We start from the raw sequence: 24,721 nt of genomic DNA on the forward strand, positions 1-24,721 counted from the left end.
GGAAAAAAAAAAAAACAGAACTGCCAGTTCCTACCTTAACGCATCAGCTCCATAACCATTTACAATGTTCACTGGATCAGGATAGTTCTTCTTGCGTTTGCTCATTTTTTGGCCATCACTTAAAAAAAAAAAAAAAAAAAAAAAGCCAAGTTTGGGGTATGAGTTCCTAGGATTTTGACAACACAAGAGTTGCTAACCAAGTATCCGTTTACATCCAGCTTCCTTTCCAAATAATTGATTAAAACTCAAATCTGATTGTCACAACACGTTTACAATTATCCAAGCCACTGTCATTCGCTCAGCACACTACTTCAGCATGATGGACAATTCCAGAGCACTGAGAAAATCTGGAAGCAATAGGCTCCTAAGTTACAGACTCAATTAGAAGATTCCATCTTCCTTGGAGATATTAAGGTGCACAATAAGATGCAAGAGGATAAAAACAAAACATTTGCTTTCGATCAGTAACATCATCCTGAAGATGTGACAAGTTGTGACACTGGAAAATATATTTACTGTTATAAAAAAATATATAAACCTCCAAATCAACATCTCTTTTAAAGAACAGCGTATCCTTCCTTCTGCACAATGGCATATCATTTCTTTCCTCAATTCCATCCAGTTTTAATTAGATTTGTGGCTGATAAGTAAGGGCAAATATTTCTGTGAAGAACCAGGCATAATTCCCAGATAGGAGACACAAGTGTCCCTCTCTGATGGTCAGTTAAATTCTTCTGCAACGTTGCTACTTTGTGACAAGTTTCTCTCTCGTTGATAGCCAAAACTGACCTAACTATAACCACTATGTACTCCTAGGCTACCAAAACATCTCACCTGTGATTCAGAGTAACATGCCTGAGCCTATTACAACTAGATGGCAATAAAAAGCTGTTCAGTAAAGAAAACTAATATACTAACCTAGCAAGAACCAGCCCATTTACAATTACATTCTTGAAAGGAGGCTTCCCAAAAAGAGCTGTGGATAGCACCAGGAGAGTATAAAACCTGAAACAAAAGTGATAAGTTTGTTATCAGACAGTTCAAGCCATATTCTAGGCACATTATGCTAAAAGCACCATGCTGTCAATTACATATCAAATTTCAATTAAGCTGGATTTATTCACTCTAGCACATTAGAATTAAAAAACATCCGAGTGGACATACAACTGGAAAAGATCCATTAAAATAAGCTTATTGTACAACTGTTTTCTTGCTGTGCAGTATATACTATTATTTCTCCAAATATTACACACAAGTACTTGAATACTAATAAATGACAGTGAAACATTTTGGGAATAATTAGCAAGATTGGGAGACAGGAAGATGGAGAATTTCCCCTTTAAGTAATAGATTTTTAAAATCCACAAAAAAATATAAACGAAAATGTACATTAAAGGGTCTTACATAATAAATTAGCAATGAAACACCATCCTTAAATTAGCCTCCATGGTGCCTTATTGTGTACATCAAAACAGTGAGAATTTAAACACCAATGTGTTACAATGCCTAACAGTAAATTAAACCCAGGAATGAATGGTGGCCCAGACTGACAGTCTTTTATGGAACACAAATTTAATTTCCAGTTATGGTTGTATTCTCCAAGCCAGCAGGTGCAGGGGCCAAGAGGCTGCTACAGACTAAGTATAAGTGAGCACTAAAGGGAGACAGCTTCACATAATTAAAAAAAATCCCTTCTCTATACAGGTTAGGGAGTTGGTTAGCTCTCAAGTGAGTCCCATCCAGTCCTTCTCACTATGAAGGATGTCAGCAGTAATGTAAGACCTCAAATGTGATGGCAAAACAAAAGAATAATTTGGGCTTTCAAATACTATGCAACTCCCAGTGTAGTCTCTCTTTTGCTGTATTTCCTAAAACATATATATTAGCTCTCTGGATTCTTGAGAAACTAGGATTTGCTTCCGTACAGGCACCTACATCATAACATAAGCCTACATGTATCACTAGTTCTCAGATGCTAAAAAGTGTTATAGTAAGTGGAGATGTGAAGGAACTGAATTATTTCACATTTACAAATAGGACTCTTATCAGAGGTCTGGGCTTGTGCAACTCTTTTTTTTTTTTTTTTTTTTAAATAACTTGAGGGTAGGGCACAGCCTTATCAGCTAAGGAAGAATATCAAACACATCAGAAATCTATAGAGCTAAAGCTAACACAACCTTTAAATGAAAGATTATTTTATGAAAACTAATTGACTCAGACCAAGGCACAGAAGGTTATGCTTCAAAACTGTTTATTAGCATAAGATTTAGAGAAGAAATTCTCTGCCGAAAGAAGGGTTCATTTGTATCCTCTGAAGTGGTTGGCTCTCAAAAAGCTGCATCCAATTGAAAACACATCTGTGGCACTTCAGTATCCAATACTTGATAAAGGTTGCTTGGGTGCATTATTGCATTTATAAAGTGGCTTAGATGAAAGCTGTGATTGTTATTCCCTAGAGAGGCTTTCAACTCACACCGTCATCTCAGGGCGCACACCCCTCTGGGCTGTAAAACTCTTAACCAACCAAATTACAATGCAACTTACAAACCTTTATCAAACATTCACACATACACAAAAGTAGAATGAAAATCTTTCCCATTTTAAGCTACTTTCCCACTCTTTACTCCTTGTCCATAATCCTCTACTCTCCTCCTTACATCCCACCCTCACTCTTCCCCCCCCATCTTTAGTCTTCAAAAGAAAAAAAACCCTCAATCCTGAGCTTTTGCACATATAATCAAGGCAAATCAAAACCTAAGAGACTGCATACTAGCTGATTCTTCCCTCAGCTAGTATGAGTACCCAACTGACAAACTGTCATGGGTTATTGCATGTAAATATACATGTAACACGCATGCAAAACAAACAACAAACTGATACCAACAACAGCACTTGTCATGTAATGATGACAATAGTGTAAGGCATTTCTGTTTTAAAAACGAAAACTGACTTTGTTTAGAAGGGGCTTCAGTGTTTTTGTTTTTTAATAGGAGACTGGTACATGAGGGTTACGCACTTTGAGGTGGCACATGCAGAAATTTTTTAGTGACTGAAGAAACTTCTCCTGGGACATTAAGTTAGATAGTTCAGTTTCTTAAAAAGATGACAGGTTTCAGAGTAGCAGCCGTGTTAGTCTGTATTCGCAAAAAGAAAAGGAGTACTTGTGGCACCTTAGAGACTAACAAATTTTTTAGAGCATAAGCTTTCGTGAGCTACAGCTTATGCTCTAATAAATTTGTTAGTCTCTAAGGTTCCACAAGTACTCCTTTTCTTTTTAAAAAGATGAATAGAAGTATAACCACAATCATACTGGACAGTATATTTGGAAATAATTGAAACATGCCTGGTGTGTAGTGTTGGGAATATAGTGCTTGTATACAAGTATATAATTATTTGCAGTAGTAAATGTTATGAATTTAATGACAACCACGATAGTTATTTCAAAATATCATCTACAAATTCCTATTCATGATCATTCTGTGATTTGATTGGCTTTATAGACTGTACAGTAACTCCGCACTTAACATTGCAGTTATGTTCCTGAAAACTGTGACTTTAAGTGAAACGATGTTAAGCAAATTCAATTTCCCTCTAAGAATTAAGGGGTTAGGTTCCAAGGTTTTTTTTTCCCCCAGACAAAAGACTATATTTTTACTGTACACAGCAATGATGATCGTAAAGCTTGGTTGAGGTGGTGAAGTCAGAGGGGTGGGACATTTCCCAGAGAATGCCTTAGTGTTAAATGATGAACTCGCAACTGGCTGAGCCCTCAAGGGGTTAACTCGTTGTTAATGTAGCCTCACACTCTGCCATGCAGCAGGAATGAGGGAGGGGAGACAGCATGGCAGACAGAGAGAGAGAGTGTGTGTGTGTGTTTGTGTGTGTGTGTGATGCGCATTTCCCCTTTAATTACGCTAACCCACTTCTAAGTACACTGCCTTGTTAAGTTAATCTGCAAGCTGAGACCACAGCTGGTGCCAGGAAGTTCCCTCAGTCCTGAGCCCTGTCATATGTTCCCCTGCTCTATAGAGATGGGGTAAGTAGGGTGCAGAAGCAAGGGGGAGGAGGACACCTTGACACTAGCCTCCCTCTTCGCTCCCCCCGCAGCAAGCAGGAGGCTAATGGAGCAGCTCCACAGCACAGGGCAGGAGCAGCACATGGCAGTGGGGGGAGGGACAGCTGAACTGCAGGAAACTGATAGCCTGCTGGGCGGCTGCTGCACAGGGAACTTAGGGGAGCGGGGAGCTGATGGGGGGCTGCCGGTCCATCCTAGTTCCAAGCCCCCACCAGCTAGCTCCAACGGGCTGCTCTTCCTGCAAGCAGTGGACAAAACAGGCGGCTGCCAAACTAAGTTAGAAGGGAGCATTGCACAACTTTAAATGAGCATGTTCCCTAATTGATCAGCCATGTAACAACGAAACAATGTTAACCGGGACGACTTTAAGTGAGGAGTTACAAATGTAAAACTTAAAACCACCAAGTACAGTAAGATGCTTTTGATATGCACATCTATAAACCAATTAAAAACATGCCTTTTATAACAGTCAGTAGACAGCCAATGCTGGTGAAACGTTCTGTATAAACATGCACAAAGTTGGGTGGGGTTGGGGTAAAGTCCCAACACTGACAAACCTCTGTCAGAATTTAAAGGCCTGGTTAAGCAATTAATTCTGGTATGACAACCTACAGGTAGGGCAAAGACTACCCAGGACTATACAGTTTGAAAATCTCTACCATCTGGCAGCTGTTATGTAACCTACAGAATATAAATTGAATTGGTAGGCTCAGACCAATATCCAATGGATCTATGTCCATATCACAAAAATCAAATCACAACTGGTATTACAAGTGGCCTCTCTTTTGAGATTGACAAAGACAGACTCAGTCTGGAGACAGACTGCCACATAAACTCCACAGCTAAGTTACACACTGTGTGAAAAAGTATTTCCTTTTGTCAGTTTTTAATTTCTGCACTTTTTAATTAATGCTGTCTCCTTGTTCTTGTATTATGAGGTAGGGTACAGAATCTTCCAATCTACCTTCTCTATATTCATTGTTTTATATACTTCTATCATGTTCCCTCCAAATGCCTGGAGGATAGCTAATGTGATGCCAATTTTTAAAAAGGGCTCCAGAGGTGACCCTGGCAACTACAGGCCAGTAAGCCTCTCTTCAGTACTGGGCAAATTGGTTGAAACTATCGTAAAGAACAAAATTGTCAGACACACAGATGAACATAATTTGTTGGGAAATAGTCAACAAAATCTTTTTGTAAGGGGAAATCATGCCTCACCAATCTACTAGAATAATTTGAGGACATCAGCAAGCATGCGGACAAAGGAGATCCAGTGGATATAGTGTATTTAGATTTTCAGAAAGGCTTTGACAAGGTCCCTCACCAAGGGCTCTTAAGCAAAATAAGCAGTCATGGGATAAGAGGGAAGGTTCTCTCATGGATTGGTAACTGGTTAAAAGATAGGAAATAAAGGGTAGGAACAAATGGTCAGTTTTCAGAATGGAGAGAAGTAAATAGTGGTGTCCCCAGGGGACTGGGCCCAGTCCTATTTAAGGTTTCAGAGTAGCAGCCGTGTTAGTCTGTATTTGCAAAAAGAAAAGGAGTACTTGTGGCACCTTAGAGACTAACAAATTTATTTGAGCATAAGCTTTCGTGAGCTACAGCTCACTTCATCGGATGCATTACTATAAATAAATTTGTTAGTCTCTAAGGTGCCACAAGTACTCCAGTCCTATTTAACATATTCATAAACGATCTGGAAAAAGGGGTAAACTGTGAGGTGGCGAAATTTGCAGATGATACAAAACTCCTCAAGATAGTTAAGTCCCAGGCAGACTGTGAAGAGCTACAAAAGGATCTCACAAAACTGGGTTTCTGGGCAACAAAATGGCAGATGAAATTTAATGTTGATAAATGCAAAGTAACGCACATTGGAAAACATAATCCTAACTAGACATATACAATGATGGGGTCTAAATTAACTGTTATCACTCAAGAAAGATCTTGGAGTCATTGTGGATAGTTCTCTGAAATCATCTACTCAATGTGCAGCAGCAATCAAAAAAGCAAACAGAATGTTGGGAATCATCAAGAAAGGGATAAATAATAAAACAGAAAATATCATATTGACTCTATATAAATCCATGATATGCCCACACCTTGAATATTGCATACAGATGTGGTCGCCCCATCTCAAAAAAGATATATTGGAATTGGAAAAGGTTCAGAAAAGGGCAAAAAAAATGATTAGGGGTATAGAACGGCTTCCATATGAGGAGAGATTAATAAGACTGGGACTTTTGAGCTTGGAAAAGAGGCGACTAAGGGGGGATATGATAGAGGTCTATAAAATCTATTTACTCCTTCTCATAATACAAGAACAAGGGGCCACCAAATGAATTTAATAGGTAGCAGGTTTAAAACAAACACAAGAAAGTACTTTTTCACACAACGCACTGTCAACCTCTGGAACTCCTTGCCAGTGGGTGTTTTGAAGCCCAATACTATAACGTGGTTCAAAAGGAAGCTAGATAGATTCATGGAAGATAGATTCATCAATGGCTATTAGCCAGGATGGACAGGAATGGTGTCCTTAGCCTCTGTTTGCCAGAAGCTGGGATTGGGTGACAGGGTATGGATCACTTGATGATAACCTGTCTGTTCATTCCCTTGGGGCACCTGCCATTGGCCACTGTCAGAGGACAGGATACTGGGCCTGATGGACCTTTGGTCTGACCCAGTATGGCCGTTCTTATGTTCTCCTTTCTGAAGTAAACAATCCCAGGCTTTTTCATCTCTCTTTATGAGAGTTTTTCCAGGCCTTTGACCATTCTCATTGCTCTTCTCAGAATCACATTTAGGTTTGCAATATCCTTTTTGAGATAGGGTGACTAGTACTGCATATAATATGACAGGTGAGGCCATACCAATGATTTATATAAAAGCACTAGAATATTCTCCACTCTGCATCTCATTCCCTAGAAGTGTTAACATGTTAGCTTTTTTTGATCACAGCTGGGTGTTGAACAGTGATTTCCATTGAGCTCTCTACAATGATGCCCAGGTCCCCTTCTTGAACTGATACTTAATACAGAAATATTTGTTTTAAAATAAACATATATTCCATATTTTTATATATATACATATACACACATATACACACACACACACACACACATATATATATAATATACACACACACACACACACACACACACACACACATATATATAAAATAAAATCTATTTCTAGGACTTTTACCAAATAAGGTATTGCATAAAAACTAATAAATTAAATTAGGGAATCTGGGCTCAGGGCTTAGTAACAATGTCTAGAAAAATACTTAAGGAATAGTGTGTCAAGAATAATCATGACCTATAGGAAGTTGTGTCTCAAAGTAACAAGATATTGATTGTCTTCAATGTTGAGATTCACTCTATTAAACATTCTTTATTAATAATCATTCTGATACTGTACAGTTAATAATAAATCAATATATAATCACGGGAAGTACAAACTGAAGAAAGATCTAAACAGGTGGGCTAGCAGGTGGCAAATAGAGTTTAATGTAGTAAGGAACAAAGTAGTGAAAGTAATTTTAGGGTTAATGGAACAAAATTAGAAAGGACGAATGAGGAAGAATACTTCAGAATTGAAATAAATAATTAACAGAATTTTACATATAGTATGAGACTGCTCCCAGAAAAGCAAATATGGGGTAGTAATGATGAAAGAGTGTTGACTGTGTATAAAGTTTTGGTGAGGATCCATTTAAAGTACAGAGTTCAAAGTACAGTTCCTACTCTGCAAAGGAACCAAAATTATGTGAAGGTTCTGGTCTCTGTGATTTTGTGTTGTGTGCTCAATTGGCAAATAAAATATATATTTTTTAATTGCCAGCCTTCAAAGCACAACCTGGAATTTGGGAATCAAGTTTGGTTCTTTCCATCTCACACATCACTACCAGAAATTATTGCAAGATTAAATTAGGTCTTCATTTATACCTATGCAACTTTTCTGTATTCATATCATGCCCTCAATGATACCTGTTCAAACCCACCGCCTTTCGGAAACTAAACCTAAATCGTTTTCTCTAATCTCAGAGATTTGCAAAAATACAAATGACTGGAATTGAACATTCAAGTCTGTTATATAAAAAAATAATACTGAATTTAGCTCACTTAGTCCTGTCTGACTTAGTCCTGGTCTACACTGGGGGTGGGGAGGAGGGATAGATGTAAGTTACGCAACTTCAGCTACGTGAATAACGTAGCTGATGGAGACGTCCTTAGACCTACTCAGCGCAGTGTCTTCACTACAGTGAGTGGACTGCTGCCACTCCCCTGCCGACTCTGCCTGCACCTCTCCCGGTGGTGGTGTACAGAAATCGACGGGAGAGTGCTCCGAGGTCGATTTATCGCGTCTAGACTAGATGCTATAAATCGATCCCCACTGGATCAATCGCTGCCCACTGATCCAGCGGATAGCGTAGACTTACCCCAGAAACTTAACAGATCTGTTTACTGTGCAAGTACCACTTCAACACAGTGAACTACACTAATTTGGGACAATGGAAGGAAAGTCTAGTTAAGAAAGGTTTTTAAACTAAGTATAGTCAACCTCAAAACTAAGACTTCAAGGACACATGATAATAAACAGACATTCCTAAATGGGCCAAAAAGACCAAAAAATAAATATTATATATAAGGCATTACCAGGGACAAACCTGAGATTAGAGAAAGATTTAGGTTTACATCAGGAAAGGTTTGTTTGGTCAAGGAAATATCCGTCAACGGAGCAGTTCACAACATTATGGAAGTAAACTTAAGTCTAGAAGTTTATAGTTTTGAAAAGGAGTGTCTCCTACTAGTCACACAAGGGTTGACTTCGTTACACTTTTGGCCCTTTCCCATTAAACTAACACAGAAAAGTTAAGTTGCATCTAGACCATGGGGTTTACTGGCTTACTCATCAGGTATGAAATACCTACCATTCCCAGAACAGTTTTTGTCTCAGGTCAGTCAACTCAGTCTTTTCTCCCTTTATGGTAAATAAACTGAATTCCAAGCAGTTTACTTTGTGGGAAATTTCTCAATGAGACTATCCAATGGCAAGTTTCAGAAAGTATAAGAGTTTGCCCTAGTATTTGCTGACTACTTCCCCCCCACCACTTACGTAACTGCATTTTAGTGAAAGCTGTATGCTTATAGTTTGCACATCACTTAGGGATGGTTCATATGTTAAGTGCACTCTCTCTTTCTCTCTCTCTCAAATCTGAAACAGAGTATATTACCATCCTCTGGTTTGGTCAATGCCTTCAGCAATGAAGTCAGCAGGAAAGGCATCTTCAAATTCTTTTCTGTTCTCAAATGGATAATGGACTTGTGCATAAGGCATGCTCCCACTCTCAAACCAACAATCAAAGACTTCGGAAACACGGTGCAACATTCCCTTTCCACAGCGTGAAGGGATGGTTAGATGATCAATGCTGTAAGAGAAAAAGATGGACAAATGCTAATCCAAATATTAAGAACTTTGGTGTAATAGAACTTAATCCATATTATGCTTACTCATTCGATAGGGAACCAAAAAAAAAAAAAAACCCAGTTTCACTGTGATTTCCAACAGGCCAAGATTTCATATAAAATTTTTTACAATTTAAAATTGCTTTGTACATTCAGTATCAATCTCAAATTGAAGTTCCATAAGAACATCACAATGACAATACTAGGTCAAATCTATGGTCCATCTAGCCCAGTATCCTGTCTTCTGACAACAACCAGTGCCAGATGCTTCAGAGGGAATAAACAGAACAAGGCAATGTATCGATTTATCCATCCCACCATCCAGTCCCAGATTCCAGCAGTCAAAAGTTTAGGGACAGCCAGAGAATGGGATTGCATCCCTGAACATCTTGGCTAATAGCCATTGATGGACCTAAGCTCCATGAATTTATCTAATGCTTTTTTGAACCCAGTTATTCTTTTGGCCTTCATCACAACCCCTGCTACATGTTCCAACAGTTGACTGTGCGTTAATGTGAAGAAGCACTTCCTTATGTTTGTTTTAAACCTGCTGCCTATGAATTTCCAAGAAAGAAACATACATATACTTAATACAGTATATGTAAAGCCATTCTAGTTTCCTCCATACTCTCCTAAAACCTAAATGGTTTTTCAGGTTTAAGATAATAATAACTAACATTTCTGTGTGCCTAACAGTTGCTAATTAACAACAGGAGAACATGTTCCCAGTGACTGACCTTTCTCTGTGGAGATCAGTGATTTTCACTCCTGACAGCTCTTCCAGTTCTGCCGCTGACCCAATGCAAACCACCTGTTAAAAGATAGTAAAATACTTTAGAACCAATTCAACGGATATTTTAAGAGATATTACATAATTTCACAGTATTATGGATCACTTTCAAGTATAATACAGGGCTGAAGTATTTAACCACAAACTGTAAGTTAAACTTACCCTTTTACACAGAAATCCTGCAACATTTTATGGTTATGTTTTCACTATGTGTAAGGGAAAAAATTATTTAAATCTAAAACCCAATATATATTTATATAAAACACAACAATACTTAACACTTCAACAGCACCTTCCATCCAAAGATCTTGAATCACTTTAAAAGTGGATTATCTCATTTTATATTTAGAAAAAGAGGCCAGAGAGGTTTAATAATTTGCCTAATCACAGAGTTAAACAGTGGTAAAATTTGGCACAGAACCCAGATATACTGATGCTTAATCTCCTGCTCTGACCACTAGAAAAATGCTGCTTTGCAAGGGAGTCGAAATAGTCTTCACCTACAAATGTGAACTGCTGTATAATGTCATTAACCATTTAAACTAGAAACATTAGCAAAATAGAACTGGCTCAGATCCAGAAGTGACACCCATGTTCTAAATCAGTATTTCCCAACTTTTTTAGGGGTAGTGACCCCTTCAAAGTCAAACTTTCCACAACCCCCTGATATTTACTCCATAAAAGTAGAGTTAAAAATGCGTAAGTGATCACCTTTTAGCTCAGTGATTCACTCATCTGGGCTGTGGGAAACCCAAGTTCAATTCCCTCCTCTGCCTGATGTGGAGCAGAAATTTGAATTTATATTTCCTACACTGCAGGAGAATACACTAATCACTGGGTTATGGGATATTCTGGAGCAGGTCTCTCTCAGTCTCTCCTATTGAAGCTGTTCCACTGTGTATTAATGCTTAAATAGTCACTGGAGCAGGAACGCAAACTTGGGTCTCCAACATCCTAGGTGAGTGCTCTAAATACCAGACTATAGGGTTATTCTCTGTCCCTGCCTGAGAGTTGACAACATCCCTTTCACAAATCTAAGAAAAATGGGATTTAGCACTTCAGATTAGCAACAATTAGCATTTTTTCAGACTTTTAAATAATGTGTTCTAGATAAAATACTCCCTATTTATTAGTGCTTTTAGAGACTAGCATTTCAATGCACAAGTAGCATTTTGACTCCATATAAAAAAGCAGTAAAGGGGCTTTTAAAAATACTTATCCATGGATTGGAGCTGCCTCAATCTTTCTACCAATGTTTGCTTCAGCAGAAGACATATTGTTGAGAGATGTATCTTATTTAAAGTAAAAATCAGAGTAAATCTATCAAGGAAGAAAAATGTGTGTCCTTAAGACATCCTGTACCCAGCAGAAAACTTACATCTGCACAACCAAACCTCCAGGAGAATCTTCCATGAAATTGCTGCAGCTAGAACAGATTCACAGAATAGACAAAGGTGCAGAACCCAGATTGGTAATTATATTTAATGGTGGGCCAGTTTTCCAGCATTTAGGAATCAGACTGGCAGGACACACACTGCCCAGTGTTTCAATCTATACCTACAATTCAACATCATCAAAGGAACATAGGAGTACGCAGTTTGGATCAGACCTGAGGTTCATCTAATCCAGTAACCTGTCTCTGACAAAAGACAGGTTTCAGAGTAGCAGCTGTGTTAGTCTGTATTCGCAAAAAGAAAAGGAGTACTTGTGGCACCTTAGAGACTAACAAATTTATTAGAGCATAAGCTTTCGTGAGCTACAGCTCACTTCATCGGATGCATTTGGTGGAAAAAACAGAGGAGAGTTTTTTCCACCAAATGCATCCGATGAAGTGAGCTGTAGCTCACGAAAGCTTATGCTCTAATAAATTTGTTAGTCTCTAAGGTGCCACAAGTACTCCTTTTCTTTTTGACAATAGACAGTACCAGATGCTTCAGAGAAAGGAGCAAATATCCTTCAAGCAGGCAGATGGGGGGGATAGTCTGTCCCACACAAGGTCTAATCATGGTATCTGATAGTTACAGACTGGCTTAATCCTGAAGCATGAAATGTAATATCCCTTTCGCACACACATCTATATTGGAATGTACATGAGCAAGCACTCAAAGAAGAAATGTTTGTTATCAATTGTAAATCTGGATATTTTTGATATCCATATAAATGTCCAGTCCTTTTTGAATATTGTTCATGTCTGCCATAAGAAGTTGTTGAAACCATGAGCTCCACAGTTTAATTACACATGTGAAACTTATCCATTTTGATTTTCCCCTTGTCCTTGTGTTATGAGAAGAGAGAACAGAAGATTCCCACCTGCATATCAGTATCAAGCAAACCACCTAGGAGCTTTAAAAGAAACTTACAGGGAATGATTTATATGAAGAATGCTTGACAAGATGATCTAGAGGTGGCAGCCTAGCAGCAACTTGACAAGCGGAAACAAAACAGACTGGGTGCAGGACATAGAAAAGAGTTCCTCACAGATTCAAAACAGCATAACCAAGGATTTCCTGTGGTTAGTGCTGTTATACAAGACTACTGGCAATAAAACTAGTTGGTCAAATGCCTCAGTTGAGTGACAGGCGCTCCAAGCCACACCAAAGCATCTGAACCACATCTTCACTAAATATTCAGCAACTTCAATTAAACTGTAAGCCAGTTTTCTAGAACTTAAACATTTTATCATCTTCCTGCTTTATAAATCTGGTCGTGCTGTGTTAAAAGATTTTACATCTAGTTGAAATGGGATTTTCTGCTTAGTCCTTTCTTCAGAAACTTGTAGGTTTAAGCTCTCAAAACAATGATTTTCACAGAGTAATAAAAAACACAAGTTTCAAAGCTCACCTTCCACTATGTGCTTCTACTACCTTATAATATGCCAAAACTTTGTGCAGCTAAAATAAAACTGTGAGAGACGAGATATTGATTTGTAGTGTATTTCACTTTACTACCAATTAGTCACCTTTCTATATATTAAAAAATAAATCACATTTTTTTTCTGATTTTAACATGAAAAATATAATTGCATGCATGGAGTGTTCCTTTTTGAAGGGCACATTGTTGAGGTTCAGTGATCTGGTATGGCTACTGGACCAAGGTAAAATTTAAGAGCTCTGAGTGTTCCAATGTTAACCTATCTTTTATATTAATTTTGAAACAACATCCCCTTTCATATAAAATATGAGTGAATATAGGTACAACTCAGTTTGAATTTTACTGTGGCCCAGTGGCCATACCAGATTACCAAACCTCAAGACTTGCTTTCTAGCCAGTGGGTACATGCAGTCTCAGGAGAAATGAGAGATGTCTGTATGCATTCGACCATTTCTTCCCCAATGTCTGACCCCTGGAGGCTATTTGCACTAAACTGCATGGACACGAAGCTCAATCTTCCAAATTAGAAAAGGAATTGTAAAGATTTCATCAGTAAAAGAGTGATAGAGATTGTAAGGGCATTACCAGAAGCAAATATGGATAGTGCAGTCTTTTGTCCAGTCTTTTTCAGCTGCAGGACCAAACTTGAAATATTTTAGCATAGTACACTACTGAATTTTTTTCATATGACTAAAAGTCTTACCAGTTAGTATAGAGTATTTTCATTTTGACTTGGTCATTCTGTACCCATTAGGTACAAAAATGTCAGTCATAGAAGTGGATTTTAATCCACAGGTGGGCACTCAGAGAATTACAGCGATTGCTTCCAAGGAAGAGTAATATAAGAAAGTGTTTGTTTTATTTTTAGCCATCTCAATGCAGTATAGCATCTGCTGCAGGGAAACATTGTTAGCATAAAGCAACCAATCAACTCTTCATGGACCACCAACAAATAGTCCAGGGATCACAGTTTGGGAATAGGAGTACTTGTGGCACCTTAGAGACTAACAAATTTATTAGAGCATAAGCTTTCGTGAGCTACAGCTCACTTCATCACAGCTGCTACTCTGAAACCAGTTTGAGAATGTCTCCTAGTTTTTCCAAGGGTCACGCAGGACATAATACTGCAAGGGAAGGATAATACACAGCTGTTAGATGCAGGTCAGGATTCACTTAGCCTAAGAGTCTCCACCACCTCCCTGCTGTATAAAACCTCTCCTCATTTGATGAGGCCTGCCTCATCAGTGGCCCTAGGAAGATCATGTCAAAATCAGCAAGACACCATAACAGAAGCCTGAAGCATCTCTAAGCAGGAAAGCAAGATGGATTAATATAAACGGTAGCTTCTCAAATTTAAGTTTTTATAGTACAGTAAGACAGCAGAGACTGCCAACATATACGAACAATACAGTAATATTTGTGTCCATTTTTATGGAAAACATACCTTTTTGTTTATAAAAGTAAACAGTAGGTCAAGTTAGAAATAATTTGATCTTGCTCTGTTGGGCAGTAGAAATGTTTTTAAACATAAGAACAGGGAAAGGGTGTGAGGCATAAAAGTTACTTTTTACCTACATATATTTTCTCAGTTATCCTGCTTCAGTCCAGAGTGATAATGTGTGTTACCTCCTTATTAGCAAGGGGGGTAGAAAGGAAAAGAAGCTTCAGAATGCTATCACCACCATTCAGGCTTATATGGGCATCCTGACAACTTCACTTGTTTTCTTCTTCCACCTACTTCTGTTATCAGAATTGACTAATCAAGCTGATCCCTAAAGTAGGAGTATTTTACCTTTAAAGAAATTGAATATCTGGGTATTTTATGAGACCAGGAACTTGGGCACTGCCAATTAGCCCAGTATATAGTTTTGTACATTTACTTCATGCTACTAATGCTGAGACACCTTACAACTCACCCAGTCCATTACCATATATTTATATGTTAGCTTTTCTACTAATGTAGGCTTAACTTGCAAGAGAAAATCTTAGGCGGTTTGTAACTACCAGTTATACACAGACTTTTTCCTGGGTGTTAAAAATTAAAATCAAAAGCAGAAAAATAGTGACTAAAAAAAAAATCCTTCTCTTCTCAGTTTTATCTTACGATGTTATAATTTCACTAGTTCTCCTAACGCTGTAGATTCTTCCAGGGTAGAGCTCAATTTAAAAGATAAAAAACAAACAAGAAAAATACACCTGAAATTTTACATTAGAGAGATGAAGAAAAAAAGCACTACTTTTTGTCCTCTGCCTGCATGGCAGTTTTAAGAACTATTAGCAAAGCACTTCAAACTGCAAAGCACTAAGACAGTTCTGTGCTCTAGGAAACTAAGCAAACCAACTTTGTAACACAGCAGGATTTCTTTTGTCAATAACTGGATATTTTTGTTTTCTTACATACCTCTTCAAAATCATTGCTGACCCACAAAGGGATAGGTGTTCCCCAGTATCGGTTCCTGGAAATAGCCCAGTCGCGTGCATCTTTCAGCCAGTTTCCAAAACGTTTCTCTCTCACAAAGTCAGGAACCCTGTTACGAAAGTTAACAGCAATTAAATTATTATCTGCAAACTAAACCTTTAAGTCATCTGATAGACAGACATTACATTCATACCTCCATACCACAACAAAAGTGATTTACTTTTTGAAATTTGCAATAATTAGTGTAGTTTCAGGTTACTGTGTTGACCATTTGCTAGGAATTGCATTTATTACTTGTATGACCTCTGGAGAAAAAAATAATAGTATTGTTTCTTCTGACTCCAACAGATCCTCAAATGTGCTATGCAAGTGCAAGAATATTACGTTTGATTGTTCATTTTCAAAGTAATTCAATCAACATGTGTGTTAGATTACACAAATATCTACAATGTGCCCATAGATGTATATTATACCCATACAAAAGGTAATAATGATGTTCACACTTCTCCGGAATACCTTTCTTTAGGAATTTTCTACTAAAAGCTGAGATAAAGAATTAGAAAAATTCACATTATCACTATCTTACTAAAACAGTTCTGAAAAAAACAAACAAACAATCTTTTTGACATTAACTGAGGATTCTGATATTGCAGGCTTCCAGCCACCCACCCATTTTGGGCTAATGCATGAAAATCTTCTAAGGGGTTGTAAGACAATTGTTAAAGGTTCAGTTGTACTAGGCTAAATTGGCACTGTGGGCAGCCAGTGATGAGCTGCCAAAATCTTAACATTTAACAACCGGTTCCCTCCTCACCCCACGAGGGGGTCGTGGCCTGCCCCACCCCCCGGGACTCTTGCCCCGCCCCTGCCCCCGGAACTCCTGCCCCATCCAACCCCCCGCGTTCCTAGACACCCCCCTCCCGGGACCCCTGCCCCATCCACCCCCCTCCCCTGACTGCCTCCAGAACCAGGCAGGAGGGTCTCGTGGGCCACCGTAGTGGATGCCCACCCTGCCTGCCCCTAATAGCCCGAGGGACCTGCTGGGGGGCAAGGTGGGGAGTCCCACCAGTGCTTACCTGGGGCAGCTCCCAGGAAACATCTGGCGGGTCCCTCTGGCTCCTAGGTGTGGGGTAGCAAAGCTAGGGGCGGGAGCAGGGGGAGCGGTCACTCCCCCACTGATCACATCAAAAGTGACGCCTTAGGCACCAACTGTGTGGGTACTCCGGGGCTGGAGCACCCACGGGGAGAATTTGGGGGGTGCAGAGCACCCACAGTTAATTCCCCACCACCGGCCCGGCCCCAACTCACCTCTGCTCCACCTCCTCCCCTGAACACGCCGCCCTGCTCTGCTTCCCCCCCGCCTCCCTCCCCCGCTTCCTGCAAATCAGCTATTCGCGCGGGCGGCTTTGCGCTCAGGTCCAGGGAGGGGGGAGGGGAGCTGGGACAGGGGGGCGTGAGGAGGGCCGCCCACGCCGCAGCAGGTAACCCGGGGGGCACTCAGGGGAACTGCTCCCTGCCCCAGCTCACCTCCACCTCTGCCTCCCTGGGCCTGAGCGTGAAGCCGCCGCTTGCTTCTCAGCCCTCCCAGGCTTCCCGCGCAAACAGCGGATTCCCGGGAAACCAGGGGGAAGGGGTGGGGAGAGGAAGCAGAGTGGAACAGCATTCAGGGGCGGAGCGGAGGTGAGCTGGGGCTGGGTGCAGGGTGGGGAGCTGCTGGTGGGTGCTCTGCACCCACCAAATTTTCCTCGTGGGACAACCGGTTCTAAAAGGGCTTCTAAATTTAACAACCGGTTCCAGTGAACTGGTGCAAACCGGCTCCAGCTCACCACTGTGGGCAGCTGTTTAGCACCTATCACCAGCCTTTGCTCCATGGATATCACTTCTATCAACACTGCATGAGTTAGAGACTATTCCAGAGCATGGATCCTTGAGAATAAACAAAGTTCCAGATCCACTAACTCTCCCACAAGGTGATGGCTCTTGCCCTATTCTTCGTAAAACTTTTCATGGGTCTCAAATTAAAAAAAAAAAAAAATGCAGTCAATGGCAGCACTCTTTGAAGACTTCATTTCTAGCTTAATGGGCTTTAAGAAATGTTTAACTACGAGATCTGAGCGTATGAAATATCTTGGAGATCAAAGATAATGTTGAGGATTATACTCTGTCAAGACTAATTAATCTGATAGTTCAGTTAACAATTGATTATTCACATTCTCTACATAGTCACAGGCCACAGCCTGCTGTATTTGTTAAAAAAAAACAAACCCAAACCTCAGTTACCTTCTTGTAACAGTTCTTCTTTGAGCTGTGTTGCACATGTCCATTCTGCTGTAGTTGCGTGTGCACCTACACTGGAAATGGGCATATGCTATCACTCAAAAAAGAACTTGTGCATTTTCCAGTTCTTTAGTTAAAAAACTTTTTTTTAAAAAGGATTATTTTCAAGTGATAGAAGCACCAATACAAAAATAAAAAGAGTTACATGCTAAAGCTCAATATAAAGACAACCTTTCAGGCCTAGAGAGAATTTTTTTTGAGAATTATGGGATTCACTTGCATAACTCATTTGGGGCTTTACAGCCTTATAAACACATAGTTACAGCTGAAGAGAATTTTAAGACATAACTGTTTAATTCAATTCAGTGACTATACAATGTAATAGAAAAAGTGGTAACTTTTGAGGTCAACAGCATATTACTTTCATGCCTAAAGAAACATTTTAAAAGTCACAGCACATAAAAGAAGCGGTGGGTTGTAGGAAGCAGCCCTGGGAACTTAAAATTCATTATGCATATTGCTTATGAAGTCAATGCATTGAACATCAAGGCACTACTACATTTTCAGACTCTGTATTACCATAGGCTTATAAACATTACTGAGCTGGTGATATATTTCTTTAAGCCAAATGTCACAGATACACAAGTAAGAGTGTACAAAATTTAAGGGAAAAATATCCAGAATTATTTTTGATTTTCAAAAAGACATTCAAAGATTTAAAATGTCAAAAGCACCCAGGTGATCATAGAGTTTAAGTCTTAAGTTGTAAAGAGTAAATAGGACTTGGGTGCTTTTGAAATATTTTTTCCTCACTGACTTTACCTACATCCCTCATAGCACTAGTGTTGATATTCCCCTAATTCCACTCCCCAAACCCCACCCAATTATTAAAAACTGAAAGAGGGTAAAAAGATCCTGACTTATCTACAGGAACATTTTATTGATTGTTTTTTTCTAAGATTTGAAATAGCCATGACTCAAAAGTACTTGCATGCAAGTATGCAAAATAGTATGGAAAAATGCTAACTACCTACTAATAATCTACTGATTAGTTTACTAATTCAAGAAAAGCAAAACATTAAAATAAAATTAATGAAATTCAAGTTGCAATACTTATGAGTCTCAAATATTTAATGAAATTCAATTCAATTCAAAACGAGTAATTTGCCAAAGAGTATGAACATTGATCAGTTTGGTGAAACAAATATAGTCCAATATATGATAGCCAGATGTAATGCAGATGTATGCAATCCAGCAGTAGTGTGAATTTCCTAATTTTCACCTGCCTATCCAGCCAGTGATTCAAGCAGAAACTCTTCCAGAGGCATCCTTCAAGCAACCATGTTAGGATTTTCTATAGTACTCATCACCATAATATCTGAGGGTGTGTCTGTCTAAATATGCTTTGCTAGATTCCAAAAAATAAATCCCACAAACACTAAAGAAGGCTTCACTGGTTAAAAAGCCATCTCGGTTAAATGGTGAGGTGAAAGCAGCAATAAAAAAAATTATTGATTAACAAATGGAAAAACAAAGATGTGGATCGCAACTAGTATAATCAACAGTTTATAAGGGAAGCTCAAGGTATCAATTAAAAAAATTATGGCCAGCAGGGTTAAGGACAAAAAGAAGGAATTCTTTAAATGTGTATCAGGTTGACTGATTGGGAGCCATCTTGTGATAACTTATGGTACTGTATATTGACCTTGTTACTATTGTATTTTCTATATGATTATATTGGTTTCTCTCAGCAAGGGTATGTCTTGAAAAACAGGTAAGAAGGAACGGAACTCAAGCTAAGCCACATCTCAGCTGTTAACATACAGAGCCTGAACTACTGGCCCTGAGGATTCTAGCTAGACCTCCTACTGAGCCTACTGAACTGGTTTTGACCAGAAGAACAAAAGAACTACAGCAGGGTTTAAAGAGAAAGGGGCAGTAGCTGTTCAGGGGAACCAGACAGATATAGGGACCTGCTGAGAGTCTCTAATGCTTTGTTCACACTATTAATCCAAAAATTCTTGTTTTAAAGGCAGCTGCCACTGATCACAGATTCCCAAACTGAAGAATCACAGGTGCGAGAACTTAATGGGCAAGCCATAAAGAATTAAAGGACAGTAGCATAATTAATGCCAATCAACATGGTTTTATGGAAGATAGGTCTTGTCAAACACACAAACTTGATAGCGTTATTTGATGAGATCAAATGTCTGGTTAATAAAGGCAACGGTTGAAATAATAGATTTGTGTTAGGTATCTGACTTAGCCCTGACTCTCCCATAAAATCTGAATCATCCCGCCCTCCTGCCCCCCCAAAAATCCTCCAATGGAGCCCATATTAAATAGATTAAAAACACTTGACAGAGAGATCTCAGAGTAATTGTAAATAGGTAATGGTCATCCAGTGTAGGTGTTTCTAGTGGGGTCTCACAAGGGTCAGTTATTGACAATACTATTCAGTATGTTTTTCAGTAACCAAAAAAAAAAGAACCAAGATAATTACTGGACATTAACAAAGAAATTGGTGGTGTGGTAAAGAGTGATGGATACAGACCACCCTTCCATTTCTTGGTAAGGTGGGCTCATTTTAACAACCAGCATTTTAACACAATCAAATGCAAGGTCTAAAAACAAAGGACATAGATCACAAAAGAAGGGTGAATTTCTCCTCAGATGTGGTCACACTGAAAGAACTAAGGGGTCACTGTAGACAACTAATTGAACATGAGGTCCCAAGGCAATGCTGTAGCTAAGAGGACTAATGCACTCCTTGGATGTATAAGCAAAGGAAAATCAATTAGAAGGAATAGGGAGGTGATATTTCCTCTCTCTGTGATATTGGTGAAAGCATTACTGGACTACTGTATCCAGTTCTGTGTCCACACTTCAAGCAGGACATTGAAAAAGTGGATGGGTTCAGAAAAGAGCTTCAAAAACAATACCAGATCTGGAAAACTTGAGTTATAGTGAGAGACTCAAGAAATTTTATTTCATTTATCCGACAGAAAGTTAAAAAGTAACCATCATCATCTACAAGTACCTACACTGGAAAGAGGTTTCAGATAATAGACTGCTCTTTGATCTAGCAGAAAAAGGCATAATACGATCCAAATATAGGGATCCAAACCTAGACTAAAAAAAATTATGTTATTTAAAACAGTGAAGGTAATTAACAATTGGCACAATTGTTCTGGTGATGTGATGGATTCTACATCACTTGAAGTATCAACATCAAGACTGGATGTTTTTCTAAAAGACATTCTATAGTTCTAACAGAAGTTACGGACTTGATACAGAAATTAGTGGGTGAGGTTCTATTACTTATGTTAGGTAGGAGGTCAAACTCCATGATCATAAGAGTCCGATCTGGCCTTAAATATATATGATGTTGAATCTCTTTGATCATTATCTGCGAAAAAGACCTAGCAGTTTTCTCTTCACCTTCGACATACTGAGCGGAAAAACAGGCTAAGTCATTTATTGCTTGCCTCTTCCAGTCACTTTCCCTTCCCACCCCAAAATTCATCCAGGATTTCTTGGAGCATAAGCAGTCTGGTCCACAAGTCAGATCTTACACCACCAGCAATTAAAACCTCTTCTGCAGCCTGCTGAAGGTACTGGCTCTTTAAACAGTTTCATTTATGCTGATACAGGTGCATTGGAAATCTCAATGGATGAGATTACTACTAGGCCTGAAAGCTTCTTCGGCCAACTAAGGAAGCATCAGATAACAAAAATACTTGAGACAGATAACTAAATGATGTAACTTTTTGCTAATTTTTTCTGACCTTTTTACCTTCAAAAGTTATCTTCCACTACACTATCCTTTTTTGTTTGTGCTAAGAATACAAGCCCTGTAACTACCAACGTCAAGTAATTATGGCTGAAATAGCTTAAAGAAATCTAACGGTTAAGCTTTCTTGCACCGAAATTAAGAATATTCAGGCTTCACGGATTCTTTCAGAGTTGAAACTTATTACTATAACACTCTTCATACTAAAAAGAAAAGGAGTACTTGTGGCACCTCAGAGACTAACAAATTTATTAGAGCATAAGCTTTCGTGAGCTACAGCTCACTTCATCGGATGCATTTGGTGGAAAAAACAGAGGAGAGATACAGCTCACTTCATCGGATGCATTTGGTGGAAAAAACAGAGGAGAGATTTATTTATTTGTTTTTTCCACCAAATGCATCCGATGAAGTGAGCTGTAGCTCACGAAAGCTTATGCTCTAATAAATTTGTTAGTCTCTAAGGTGCCACAAGTACTCCTTTTCTTTTTGCGAATACAGACTAACACGGCTGCTACTCTAAAACTCTTCATACTGACCTTCAGAGACCATCTCTCCAATCACAAGTGGAAACTGTATTACAAACATTAGCATGTGACCATCACTCCACCAGTGTGGAAAACTTCTCTTTACACTGCTCTTACAGAAACTAATTTCCTTCTTTTAAGAAGTTCTTAGACACTGTGATTAGCTTAAATTATTAGTCCTATTTAACATAGCCAGAGGCTGGTACAATCCCCCAGTGACATTAAAATGCTTAAGAGTTTTTTCTCTGCCTCCTCAAAATGTGTAAAAAAAAGTAATTTATTTCCCTTAATGTGTACAATAACTGGGAAAGTTTAAACATTTGAATTCTTTCTCCCCTTGAGCTATAAAGCCATGCTTCTTTTTTCTAGAGAAATTGTCTGAGCCTGATGCTAGCTTTTAGTGCAACACTAGAGATCATGTCATCTTCTACAGATGGGGCTCACTAACAGCAATGGTATGCTGCTCTGTTGGATTTATAACATGAGGGTCATCAATTGGTATAATCAGAACATAAGAACTGCTATACTGGGTCAGACCAATGGTCCATCTAGCCCAGTATCCTGTCTCTTACAATGGCCAGTACCAGAGCTTCAGGAGGAATGTACAGAACAGGGCAATTTTGGAGAGACCAACCCACGTCTGCCCTTCCTGGATTCTGGCAGAGGTTTAGGGGTACCACGAGCATGGGGTTACAGACCTGACTGTCTTGGTTAATAGCCAGTGATGGACATGGGCTCCATGAACTTAACTAGTCCTTTTTTGAACACAGTCATACTTTTGGCCACCACAACATTCCATGGCCATGAGTTTCCACAAGTTAATTATACATTGTGTGAAAAACTATTTCCTTGTTTGCATTAAACCTGCTGCCTATTAATTTCATCAAGTGACCCCTGATATTTTGTTACTGTTGCTACTGTTCTAATAAAATTAGCGCTTTAAAATGTTTAACCATTTTTAAGAAGGACAATGTGTGACTGATCAATCGACTAATTATTTTTGGACTGGTCAAATGCCAAAGGCTAACAGTCTTACCAATCAGCTAATCGTTCCGCCACGTGGTACTCTGTCCCTTTATTTTGTTTCAACAGAAATAGCTACTGATTTTCCAGTCTGACACATGTGGCTTTTCTGTACATCAGAAAATATCAAGAGCACCTTCTATTTAGAACTTTTACAATAATGCATGAACTGAACACTAACTATTCCAAATAATATCTATACAAATATTTGCTTATTGTGTTGCAGGGAACAGCAACAGTCCTTGAGTTAATTTTCCAAAGCTTGCTTCTCAACCACACATCATGCTCTTCCAATCACAAAAGGGAAAGAAGATACTCAATGTTCTTCCTGTAGTTCCTGAAGAAAGATCAAGACTATCTGTCCAAGATACCCATTCCCTTCCTAGAGACCTCATCTCTGCTCTTCCATCCCCCCATAAACCCCAACTCCTTCTACTGCTAATCCTGACAGAATTCTGCGCCCATGCAGGCCCACATATTTCTGTGCCCCCTGCGCAGAAAAACGCAAGAGAACCCTGCGGGGGTACACATCTCTTCCCCGGCAGCATGTCTGTTCCAGCATGTCTGGAGCAGCTTCCGAGATGCAAATCACTGGAGGGGGGCACTGGGCGTGCATGCCTGCGGGCAAGACGTCGATCATCATCAAGGGGAGGAGATAGCCAACAAGCGCGAGAGACACTGTCCCTCTCTCTTGATACTGCGGCTTGAGGAGCATAGAGGAGTGTAGGTCTTTTCATTATGCAGGAATGTCCCTGAGGCACAAATATAGCAGCCTGCCTGCCTAGTAAGATTGAACTTCTTGAGAATTGAAAAAAACACTTAATTCAATATTAGTATCATGTTACTGAACATTGTTTGTTTTTAAGTTAATGAAAATAGCTTTTGGAAAAAAAACAAAACAAAAAACCTACCACATTTTGTTATCGTGTCTGCTGATGGTTAATTGATCTCATTCTCTAAGGCAGAAAGGTAGCAGCCTGTCTGCGTAGTGTTGTTAATTATTCTATTGTTAGTTAACTGTTCCTATTCTCAGTCAATTCCCCAGGAGCATAAAAACCTGTAAAAGTTTTAAAGCCCCAACATTGCCAGAGTGACGTAAAGCCTTATAAATGACATAAGTGGGCTTTTCTTCAGTTTTCAGAGTAGCAGCCGTGTTAGTCTGTATTCTCAAAAAGAAAAGGAGTACTTGTGGCACCTTAGAGACTAACAAATTTATTAGAGCATAAGCTTTCGTGAGCTACAGCTCACTTCATCGAAGTGAGCTGTAGCTCACGAAAGCTTATGCTCTAATAAATTTGTTAGTCTCTAAGGTGCCACAAGTACTCCTTTTCTTTTCTTCAGTGAAATTTAAATTCAGGCTTCTGCAAGAAGGTTCTATGGAAACCAGATTTACTCTCCCTCAATCTTTCATTGTGAACTATCAATCATTTTTCTTTGTCTGACCCATCCTTTTCCCAAGTTAAGTATCTAATACCAAATTTTAC

The 24,721-nt window shown here is 39.1% G+C and overlaps 1 protein-coding gene across 4 annotated transcripts in view; it reads right to left on the minus strand.

The window, feature by feature from the left end:
- IARS1 (isoleucyl-tRNA synthetase 1) overlaps positions 1-24,721 on the minus strand; it is a 178,299-nt gene that overhangs the window by 73,199 nt on the left and 80,379 nt on the right. For all 4 annotated transcript variants that reach the window (XM_038410534.2, XM_038410535.2, XM_043518835.1 and 1 more), the window contains 5 exons: positions 15,603-15,729; positions 10,278-10,351; positions 9,309-9,503; positions 919-1,005; positions 35-118 (listed from right to left, as the gene is read on the minus strand). In XM_038410534.2, the coding sequence (XP_038266462.1) occupies positions 35-118; positions 919-1,005; positions 9,309-9,503; positions 10,278-10,351; positions 15,603-15,729 (567 nt within the window). The remainder of the gene's footprint in view (positions 1-34; positions 119-918; positions 1,006-9,308; positions 9,504-10,277; positions 10,352-15,602; positions 15,730-24,721) is intronic.

The sequence above is a fragment of the Dermochelys coriacea genome, chromosome 7 (genome assembly GCF_009764565.3).
Source record: "Dermochelys coriacea isolate rDerCor1 chromosome 7, rDerCor1.pri.v4, whole genome shotgun sequence".
Classification (NCBI taxonomy): domain Eukaryota; kingdom Metazoa; phylum Chordata; order Testudines; family Dermochelyidae; genus Dermochelys; species Dermochelys coriacea.